This window comes from Thermobia domestica, chromosome 2, assembly GCF_964235325.1.
Source record: "Thermobia domestica chromosome 2, izTheDome1.hap1.1, whole genome shotgun sequence".
NCBI classification, from domain to species: Eukaryota; Metazoa; Arthropoda; class Insecta; order Zygentoma; family Lepismatidae; genus Thermobia; species Thermobia domestica.
In genome coordinates this window covers 76,788,334-76,800,542 of record NC_137455.1, presented here as the reverse complement: position 1 = coordinate 76,800,542, position 12,209 = coordinate 76,788,334, and the positions used below count along the sequence as shown (strand labels likewise).

Sequence of the window (12,209 nt, the reverse complement as noted above, 5' to 3'; positions counted from 1 at the left end):
TGCGAAGATCTTTTGCAATGCGTTCAAACACCCTGAGTTTTTGAACAATGTGATAACAAACGACGAAATGTAGATGTTTGAGTACGACCCAGAGACAAAACACCAAAGTGCCGAATGACACAGCTGCATCCCTTCGTCACAAATAAATAAAAATAAAAAAAATAAAGGCTTGAACGTGCAGGCCAAGGCCATTTTCATTATTTTCCTTGACAGCATGGGTGTGGTCAACCACGAATTTTTACCTGAGATAAGCCATTATAGGTGCTTTCTACGTGGGAGAAGGGAAAGGTCAACCGAGTGAGGCCAGACATTACCACCAACTGGAAGCTGTATTATGACACTGCACCAAACCATACCTGCTTCACGGTCAACGACTACCTGGATCAGAAGTATCGCAACGCTTCCCCGGCCCCCTACATTTACGATCTGGGACCGTAGCAGAGGCCAAAGCAGCTTCGACGTGCTATTTGCAAAACATTCCGGAAAGGTACTTCCAAGAGTAGAAAACTCATTGGCAGAAGTATGTCACGCCCAAGGATCTTATTTTGAAGTATTTTAATGACTTGTAGGGATGTCTTCAATTTCTCGAATTTGGTCTCATTGCATTTTATACAAAACCTGTACACATTAATATGCGACCAATGCGAAAAGCGATTTGTCAAATCATACATTGAAAACCAAAGGCATCTCTAATGATTAAGTTGCCGAGCCAGTGCATACATAATTCTTAAAAATGTTCATGGGTAGCCCACCCAGATTTTTATACGTTTTTGTCGAAAATACTACTGACTCAATTAGTTTGTTTTAGAGTCTCATTCTTGCTCAGTTAGTTGTAATAATTGAGTTTAAGACATTCTTTAACACTGGAAAAATATCAGCATTAAACTATTATATTTCACTAAGTATATATATATTTTTAAATATTACGTAATTACACAGACAAATTTCAGTATTATTTGACTTTCGAAAATTAATTGAAAAAATATTATAAAAATGATATGGGACTGATACGCATTATTTGGGTTTGGAGAACGATGACCGAACTAGTTCCGCTTGTGTGTCAAAAATTAATGAAACATGGTTGTATTTTTAAGAATATATTTTCCTAAGAAATATAGTAAAAATACATTTTTATTATAAATACTTTTATCTTATCTCGCTTTTGTTTCTACACATTACATTATATACACTACCACAGTGACTATTATATATCATACAAAATAAGTTTATTACATTACATTAAATTCATCAAGATCTTCTTACTCTTTCTTCCGCATTGTTCATTATATATATCGGGTGTTCTAAAAATGCGCCCGTGAACAACGAAGCTCTATTATTCAGGTCAAAATAAAGCGAAAATGCTATATAACGATATACCCTTCGGAGCTTCCTTCAACCGCTATGGGGAAAGAAAATTTTACTATGTGGCAACATCGCAGATTAACTTGGAACCATTAACGTTGCTCGTCGAATCCATCAAGTAGTTACACCGATTATTACGCCAATAAGTGGTACTAACGTCAAAGTCTATCGACTTTAACTTCCATCTGGAAAGAATCAATGTAACTATTTGATGGATTAGTGGATCTTCTCTGAGATTCTTTATCTGCGACGTTGCCATATAGTGCAATTCGCATCTCCTGACGAGGACCCTAAAAGTATACAATTATATGTTTTTCGCTTTATTTTGACTTGAATAAAGCTCTGTAGTATGTGGGTACTATATTTCGAACATCCAATATATGTATAGGTCGTGATCATATCACAGGAATGGTATGCGACACCCAGACTAGAATTATGTGATCTGCTCTTTTCGCTGAAAATAACAGTATATAAATATGTAAGAAATTCCTTAGGAATATGTGTCAAACACCTTACGGTACGAGACCATCTGGCATATTGGACAGGCGTGTCAGTGCACCAGCTGTATATTACACAACAACCGAGAAAAATGGACAATGTTAGTAACTAACATGCATTAAATTGTACGTGAAAATTGTTTATGAAATCATCAAACTGACTATCATCATGTATTCTGTGGTATTCTCTTCTTCACTTACTACATCCTGATCTTAAAAGACGATACGAACATCCGATATCCTAATTCACATTCTTATAACACGTGACACCTTTAACATCTCATGATTACGGTTACGCCCTAAAGGAAGAACTCAGATAGCAAATTCATAGGCATGCTGGTGAAAGAATTAATGGAATTCACAACTGCCTGAAATCAGATCCCAACCCATTGAACTAGAATGATAGTATAGCCGAGTCATCGTGCCCTATTGACCTTAACAATGTACAATGAAGTGACGACGTTATTGTTACCTGAAACACAAGACGTGCCACTTGTCTCGTGACAATGCAATTAGTTAAAGGATAATAACAAGATCAAAATGTACTCACTTTGCTTTGACGAATACTATCAGCCGATCAAGCATGTTCGCTAGTATTTCTAAAAGTATGCTTATTAGTGAAAACTAAGTTCCTGAAAACTAACTTTTTCTGTGATAAAGAAACAAGTAGCCATACCAATTGACACATTAATTTATTTTTTGCTTTCAGATGGTGATTTTTTCTCTAAACAATAATAAACTCGATGTCTGGACAATTCAATAGAACGTCTAAATGACTCATTACAATCCAAACATGTAAATGGCTTCACTGGAGTATGTTTGTCGCGATAATGCAATCGCAGATTACTTTTCCCTTTGAATACTGACTCACAGAATATACATACAAATGGTTTGACTCCTTTATTAGACACAGTTTCAGAAATATTGAAAACTTGTGCCCCGTAATGAACCTTCTCACCGAGTCCATGCTGTTCAGGTATTTGTATTGTTAATATTTCTGGTCGATGATAATTTCGAACGTGAGTTTGTAAACTTATCACATCATTCCATGATAATGTACAATAACAACACCGATATGATGAAACACTCGATTCTTTTTCATTACCACTACTATTCGTATTCGATTTTTCTACGAAGCCTACTTTCAGTTTCTCTCCTGCAGCAAAGATACTTGAGTCCGTATCATACACAGCCTCATCTTCCGAATACGTCTCACTACCAGATGTTTGAGTTCCTTCACTCTGACTTTGTTTCTTCTCACTTTCTCGAACAGTTTGGCTTCTTAACTCACGTCGCGGCTGTTGTTCGGAAGTCTTTCTTTCAACTGCCACTGGCTGATGCATAGCTACACTGGAGTTTTTATTATTTTCAGGGACCAACGTTATCCTCTGTAGTGCGGGAAGATGCTGTAATGAAGTTTCTTCGTTTTCTTGAGAAGATGTAGGGGCTCCATTTGACAATGGAGGCACAAGGAAAGGTTGGACGAAAACCACTGCCTGTTGCCATGGAAGAACTGACATCTCACAGGATTTTGTTGTGGAATCCAAGCTAATGCCGACGTCCACGGTGGACTGATTGGAAGCCATCTAAAAATAAATACATAAATAAATAAATAACGGAATGTATGCAATTACCTAATTATCTTCGCTAAAACGATTATTGTTGTGTTTCTGTTTTAAAATGTCTTGTTTTAAATATTGAAAATATTACCACATTTCTGTGTATATTTTCCCGGACATGCTGTAAAGGAAAGAAGTTTCACACGTTGTTAATCCTGTGCGCACACGTAGCTGCGTTTTCAAACATGCATTTTTCAATAGAGTAGGTATGACTTTCTAAGTGACATTTTTAACCACTCTCTCTACGATGTATTGTTTTTAAGCTGTTGGCCTCTGAAGTTCATTTTCCCACGCTTTCGACACTCTGTCACTCCTAAACGGGACGAATTTACCCAATGTTCACTAGGACTTTTTTTTTGCATCATTTTAGATGTACTATCACCCGTCCAAGTTTGTCCACGTAGTTGCCGTTCACCCTGTATTTAAAAAAAGTCAATTTGTTTACTACTTTCGATTGGATAACTGTAGATGTTTTTAGAATGAAAATAGACAAAAGAGTATCAATAATAAACCATAATATTTAAAATTAATGCACAAAGAACTTCGGCTGGGAAATTAGGGAAATCCACAGAAGTAATAAATACTTAAAGTTTTACTGGATAATTGCCAGAAGTGGAAACCGCGAGAACTTTCTGATATTTGATTATTGTATGATTATCGTGTCAAAAATGGTTTGTTTTGTAAAGCTAATTTCTTTCAATTATGTTCTAAATTCCTCTGTCATGGGTTTTCCTCACCAGTAAAATGAAATAAGTTTTAATATTGTATTTTGTACTAATATGATAAATTTAGAAGTTCAGAAACTCGATCTAACGAAACTGATGTTATTCTGGCATACTGTTTCGTTTTCTTTTATACATTTCCAATAACCATATTGCATATTCATTAAAATGGTCTAAACTGATGTTTCTTATTAGTACTGCTTTCATCTAATTTTACTGGACAGACGAAATCAACTTATATAGTGTTTTATTCCACGAATACACTTTCAAGTTTACCTTTCTTAGTTGTAATGCGTTTTTGTGCGTTTAGTTGATAACTGTAGTTTAAAATAATCACCATTATGGAGAGCTAGACGTTAGAGGGGACGTTTGTAAAGAGGCAATTTATGATATAAATAAATATACTACCTGTTTGTTCTATTTAATATGAAGATAAAAATGATGAAAGGCCATTATTGTAAATTGGATATAAAATGAAACACATTCTATATGGTTATCGTTATCATGTATTAAAAATGGAGATGCATTTCGGAGTGCTAAGATAAAAATAAGGAATAAGATCTATAGCTGATTGCTCCCAAAGCGGAAGGAAATCCTTTTCCTTGTCTGTGCATATTGTGAAGCAGTATTTGCTACCTGAAATATAGCAACAAAGGAACAGCGCGCAATAAAAAATAATTTACATCAATTGATTATCAGTTTTCTTGTTTAATTTAAAATAATGTAGAGAAATAATTTCAGTGAGTTATGATTTTCAATTAATTTTTGCACAGAAAGTTGGAACTGAAATGAATGCAAATTTTAATGAAGTACTTCTATGACGTCTTGACACGCTTAGCACCTCTTTTGCTAATTGAATTCTGGAATCTACTCAATAATTTGGAATTTATTAAATAAGCTAAAATTTTCCGTTGTGCAAGCTAACAGATTATGGACTACTACACTGATTCGATAACAGGTCATGTGAGTTTTCGTGGATTCTCACGTTTCCACCAATTCTTTCATAAATCATCTGTCTCCTTTAACCTACACGCCATACTCTTCGGATGTAAAGCCAGAAATTTCATTTTCATTTCAATAATAGAGGAGCAGTTTCTTACTTGCATACACACCACATTATTGGCAATACTGTTTACAATATTTCAGATATTTAATATGATTAAATGATTACAATCAACACTAGGTATAAAGCTATTGTATTGTATTGGGTTGTATATTATATTGACAAAGCCACTGTGCATAGAACACTCGGAAATGAATTAAAAATTAATTCGATATAAACAACGTTAAAAAAAAAAAAAAAAAAGAATACAATTGGCTTTTTAATTCAATATAATTCTAACGAAAACTTCTATCCATTTTATGGCAAATTCCTACTCTACTATGTTAGACAAAATACTTACTTTGATGAAACGTTAACATATTTTACTTTGAAGTGTATGTAACTATAGCCTATAATCCACCAGATATGAGAAGAGTTCCAAAAGCTTCAGACCAGACTATATTTCTGTTACAACTGATTTGATTATTTTTGTAAGAGTACTAAAACTGTCCTTGTAAGACTCTTAAAACCTAAATTAACACATAACCATCTCCGAATTAGGAAACGAGTTTATGTCGTGCGTGGAGATCAGCTTGATCATTACAGTTAAAAATGTGTTCTTAAACCGCACTTCCGCAAGTTTAGTTTTTAGAAAAAACTTGCTTTATTATGACAATCAATTTCTTTTTCTTATTATTTAGAACTTTAATTTAACATACCTGTGAAATTATTTCCTGGCATCCATTTGTTTCATTTTCTCTCTTGTCGGTTGCTCCTTTTGCACAGGATTCGTTTCCAATACCTTTCGACAGCAGCGAAACAACAGACGAAGTATCTGTAGAAGTCGCATGGCTACTATCAAACCGTTGTAGAGTTTCCACTAGTGTGTGCTCATATTTTCTAAGTATATCATGTTTAATCTCTTGAAGCTGGCACTCCAAAAGCTCGTACCGATCCACTAGTTGAAAGCATGGTATACATAGGATACTCATATGCATAGAGATAGGATTCCACTTGTCCGCGATAATAGTTTGTAATTTATCTCGCACCATAACTTGATTTTGACTTGTTTTAGATGTAACAAGGGACAAATCAATATAGTTAGAGTGCACGTCATTGCTACACACCAAACACTGTTGGTTTAAGCCTGTGTGGAAATTAATCAACTCCATTCTCTAAAAATGTAAGTTTTATCAGAAGACCAAATTTTTTCTTCTTGGAAGATGGAGTTTAAAAGCACACATTTTCTTCTGTTCAGCCATAGATTGGTGATATCTCAACCTACAAATAAGTATAAGTATAAATACATAAACTGACGAAATCTAACAATAAATACAAATAAATAAGCATAATCATGTTTAAGAAAGTACTTGTTTTACTTCACTACAACTTCGGTTTACTTCACTACGACTTCGGTATATTTATTTATTTATTTTTGCGAGACTGTAATACCTGACAAATTTGAGCTTGTCTTTTTATAAAATTTCCAATACAAAATGTTTTATGATTAAGTTGGCTAAGATGGGCAATAACGAATATCCATAGCCAAACCTTCTTTTTTGTTTATAAATCTTATCTTCCAAACAGAAAGCAAGTACTTTTCGTTTCATATGAAATTGCGATAGACTTCCAAACTATGCGAATTCAATACTCAAACTTGAAGCAGTACATCTATGATTACTGGTTGCAACAGAGGAATAAGATCAAAGACAGAGCCTGTAAATAATTAAAATATGGTGTGAACCTACCTGTGAGATGTGTATTTACGTGGAAATATATAAATGAAAGTCGAACCTGGTATGCATGTATTCGCCTATAAGGTGAGTGGTGATCAATGTATAGACCGGAATTTTGAAACCGGATGCTCAATTTAGAGGCGCCCAATGTGGGCGGAGGGACGTGACTTTTTTTATTTTTATTTTATTTTTTGAGGCAAATTTCAAAAATTGTTCACTCCTTCAGTTTTCAAGGTATCACATTGAAACATGCATATACAGATTGTATGTACCTTTACCTTTGGGTATTTATTTTTATTTTTTTATTTATTTTTTTGAGATCCCTATGTAAAACCGGGGCTGGGCTAGAGCGGCGCATGTGTTCCGAGGGGGTGATTTTGTTCATAAAAAATCCAGCTTTTCCCGATTTTTCCGGTTCAGGTGCATGATACGGACATGTGAGTGGTACCGTTCGAAGGGGCTCGTTATACTGAAGAAAATGACATTTAAACCATGACCCTAGGCCAAACAGTAATGACGCAGTAAATTCTTATAATATGTACATATATGTGTATATATGTATATATAGGGCCTAAATTCAGACTTTTAACATTATTTTCCGACCTTAGTTTTCAAGATACAAGATTGAAATTTTGCACACGTATTATGTACATAACAACGTATTTTCTTTTTAAAAAATCAGATCCCTACGTGAAACCAGGCCCGGGCCATAGGGGCGAAGTCTTTTGGCGGGAATTTTCCGGTTCAGGTGTATGATACGGACATGTGAGTGGTACCATTGGAAAGGGCTCGTTATACTGAAGAAAATGGATGTCTGAACCATGACTCTAGATCAAATAGTAATGACACAGTACATATATATATGTGTATGTGTGTGTGTGTGAAAAAATGAGATACGTTCGGACTTTCAAAAAATCTCTCGACCTTAGTTTTCAAGATAAAAATAAATTGAAATTTTGCACACGTATTATGTACATAACATTTTTTTTTAAATTCATATTTACGTGAATCCACGCCCGGGCCAGAGAGGTGGAAAAATTTCGATTTTTTTTTCTCGAAAAATCTGGTTTTTATCAATTTTCCCATTTCTGGTGTGTAATACGGACAAGCGAGTGGTATCGTTGGAAAGGATGCTCTATCCTTTAAAAAAAAAATAAATAAATAAATAAAAAAATGAGGTATGAAGCATGACCTTACGATAATAGTAAGGAAGCAGTAGCTGTTTGAGCGAAAGTCTAAAATATACCTCAAAAAGTGAAAATCCTAAAAGGGTTAAGTGTGCTCATTCCGGAATTGTGAATAGTGGTGGTAATGAGTGATGTAGTGCATAAATATCAATGCAAATTGAGATGAAAATTTGAACTCCCTGAGATTCTTGTTTTTGTCTAAGTTGTGATAAGAGGAGAAAAGTGATAATGATGAAAATTCAACTATAGTGCGGGTTAGGTTTAACTTGTACAATAGACAATTACTAAATTGTATATCTGTAATTACAACTCAATCTTTGATCATATCACACATTTAATTATTACTAAATAACACTTCTACAAGCACTAAACTCTCTCTCAAATTGAGGATCACTTATTCCGTCATCTTATCATAAATTACTCAGCTCCTAACACCTAATCTTATTAGCCATTACATTCTTAATTATCCATAAACAACATGCTAACATAGTTCTTCTTCTTCTTTTAAACATCACATACTTGGCGATAAAAACTTAAGTTTCTTGTTGCTAACCATTTCATTTCCCTACACACACACACACACAAAAAAAAAAAAAAAAAGCCCCGCGGGTCTTCTAACCCCTTTCGCTCATTAGGTATGTTCTGTGAAGATAGTATTCGTGCTTCTTAGTGGCCACTAAGCATAGGTCGGTTGGTATTTTTTCAGAAGACCTCTTAAAGTGAATCTGCACCGGGGAATTCAAGTGCACACCTGAGAGCTGATTGCTGAAGGTACAGAAAGTGAATGCAGAGAAAAAAAAGTATGTCTTAAATTTGCATAAGATCATTTGCATAATTTGCATTTGTATGGATCCACATTATCAACTTGGACGGAAAAAAATCGTCTACCTAGCGTAGTGTGACATTCGGCTTTGGGCGGAGGGTGCATTTTTTGGTAAAAACAAAAAATGTTACTATTTAGTTAAATATTGGCTAATTTTGGCTAGGTTAAATTATTCTGGTTTAGGGTTAACTGGTATCGCCGGACCAATTTTAGAAAATTTACCGGGTCAACTGGAGAATTTATTTAAGTCTACGAGGAAAAATGAGTGAAAGTCTGGTAAGGGGAATAGTAAAAGTTAAGAAAGTGGTTGTAGTTGCTGGTTGCTTTTGATGATGTAAGCGGCACTGTATGTGGAGGCGGATGGACTTGTTTTACTTTACGGATCCATAGATTGTAAAATGAACAGGAAAATTGGGCATGTCTCTAATTTGCCCATTTCATATCACGAAGAGAACCCAACCAACCTCTGCGGGGCTTCTAACCGGTTCCTACTATTACTACTAATCCCACTACTGCTTATCTATGGATCCGTATGGTAAAACTGCGCGCCTAATAACGTAACCTAATGTAATCCAACCAAATGTAACCGAATGCAGCACATTTTGGCATATTCTTCTTCGCTTTTCAAATTGGTCCGGTGATACAGGAGTAATGCCCTAGTTTAGCTTAAGTTAGGTGTGGTATTTCAATATTTCTGTTTCGTTTCCAACATACGTCTGCAAATAGTCCCTGCAACATTTCCCTCTCCTCCATTGCACACATTGCGTTTCCATTCTATTCACTTCACTGATTACTCGCATATCAATTACTCTTCCGTAACATGAACTCATTCCTACTCTAAACATACTTTTTTAAAACTTAGTTTTGGTCCCCAAAAGCCGACATAACCCCGTTCCGCTAACAGCTTGGACACCCCTGCTCACAAGTCATAGGTGGCCCTGTTGAAAATTAATCATGGGTAATCACTAATGTATGACCATCTATTCGAACATGATAACAGCAGACTGAATGTTTAGTTTTGAGCACTGGCAACATCTTTTAGTGGCCGAACCCATAACTTTCATTATTGGTATGTGGCAACTCTAAAATCACTATATTTTAATTCACGACGCTTAAGTGCAAAATTACCGATACGTGGACTGTGTAACATCGGAACGCAACTTCGGTCTCCCGCTCCGAAAGCAAGTAACAATACATATAACCAAGAGAGTATCTACTGGTGTGTCACGGAACAGGGATAATTGTGGAACTGGGGGCCAAAATCAGGTAAAATCACCATGTTTACAGGAGAAATGAGTTAATGTTACGTAAGTGTAATTACGGTAATAGTATACATGAGAAACCCCTGATCTGCGTTTCTTTTGTGTTCTATTACCACTTCTACATGAAATATCATAAATTTTCTACGTAGTGCAATAGTAAGAATTATCCATGTGCACAAGAAATGCGATATGCGTCAAAATCTCCCCCACTCACACACATAGTCATAGATAAAGTACAAGGGCACTACACATGCAGATATAAAGTACAGGTACGTTCTTTTTTTATTTTCGTATCAGTAGATAAGTAAATAAAAGTCGCTTTGTTACCCCCTTTGTAAGTTCGCACATACTCTATGAATAATCCCTAAAAGTATGAGTCCTGCTCCTTCGGGAACTGACGCAGCTTCATGTATACTATATTCAGTACGAATTTTAAGCAAAGAATTCTGCCTCCCCAAATCCAAATATCCTAATCTAACCTAACCTACCTAAACCATCAAAAAGTACAGAAAACAGCAAGAAAGCACGAAATTTAAGCAAAATATTCTGGACCCCAGTTCCAAAAATATGCCACGAAACCAATTTCCTCGTGCAAGCATAACTTATCAATATGCATTAAAATATTTGTTTATGGAATTATAGTAATTCAATGTTTTTTATCCATTCCGTATCATATTGAACTGCGCATTGCATGGACAGGGGTCAATAATGTAAAGTGTTATGAGAACAACTGACAAGAATTTGACCAAGCAATGCCCTTTCGTGCAGTTTTACTATAATACAGATCTATAGTATAAGTAGTACCAGGAATACCAGTAGGAGTCCTATGGGTTAGAAGCCCCACAGGGAGTCGTTGGGTTCTGTTCTCGACATACAATGGGCAAATTAAAGACTTCCCCAAATTTTAGAATCTGTGGATCCGTATAGTAGAACTGCGCCTGTACTTTTAATTATTATTATCCCTGTAACCCGGATTCTTAAATGTTTGCGTAATTGCACTTACCATCATATTTGTTTTGAAGCTATCAATTTTAATTATGTTGGCATAAAGGAAATCCCCATCCCAAAATTTAAAGATCTATCATGGTTAATACATATATCTATCAACAATAATAGTAGCTTTGGAAATAAATTACCTGTATATACTGTTTTAGTAAACAAAATTTATCCGACCATACGCACAAAAATGATCACTGTTATCATACTGACATATATATCTATCATCTTTCTTCTCAGAATATTTTAGTGCGAAGAAAGTAGCAAGAATCAATCAGACTAGTGGGCATTGTTCGTAACGGTTTGCGTCAAAGCAATGCAAAATCCGCGATAATCGGTATAGCATTGCCGCAATCCAATGAAATTTGATGCAGCGGCTTTAATATGAAATGCCCTACCCTCCTTAAAAAGGAAGATTTCAAAAACACTGGGATCTGTGTCTTTTTATTTTTAATGAGAAGTTATGTGGTGAGCAGTGGCGTATTTAGGGGGCTTCCGGGCTTAAGCCCCCCCCCCGAATTCTTACTTACTATAGTAAAGTATATATAAAATATCTTGCTGAATTTTCACATTTTCAGGCAAAGCCCCTCCCCAAAAGTTACTGTATTTTTACTGAAATACTGTATTTTTAGCATAAGTATTTGAACCTATCTATTCCTCTGTGGATATGTTTTTCGGAGAAACTAACATGTTAAAAACCTAACAAGTAAGTTAGGCAATGGTCCACTCGTGTACAAAAAATAATCAAAATCTGTCAATGTAGTCTAGAAGTTAGCTGTAAAACATTTTTGCACTTCATTTATTATATATATACAGAGCGATCAAAAAGTATCTACATATCTGAATTGTCACATATACAAAGCAACGAGAAAATTATTTTACACAAAATTTATTATATTTTATGGCATAAAAGCATTATGTACAGGGCGTAGCATATACACACGCATTTTCACAGCAAATGTT

The 12,209-nt window shown here is 35.1% G+C and overlaps 1 protein-coding gene across 2 annotated transcripts; it reads right to left on the bottom strand.

Moving 5' to 3' along the window:
• Positions 1-2,080: 2,080 nt before the first annotated feature.
• Positions 2,081-11,518, bottom strand: LOC145672896 (uncharacterized). Of its 2 annotated transcripts, none has more exons than XM_081742095.1 (3): positions 11,387-11,518; positions 5,962-6,523; positions 2,081-3,445 (listed from the first exon to the last, which is right to left on the bottom strand). In XM_081742095.1, the coding sequence occupies exons 2-3, from the start codon at positions 6,412-6,414 to the stop codon at positions 2,552-2,554; spliced, it is 1,347 nt and encodes a 448-aa protein (XP_081598221.1). In that variant the 5' UTR covers positions 6,415-6,523; positions 11,387-11,518; the 3' UTR covers positions 2,081-2,551. The 2 variants fall into 2 exon arrangements, with proteins under 2 accessions (XP_081598221.1, XP_081598229.1); XM_081742103.1 differs by lacking the exon at positions 11,387-11,518 and adding an exon at positions 11,254-11,367.
• Between the last annotated feature and the right edge of the window lie 691 nt (positions 11,519-12,209).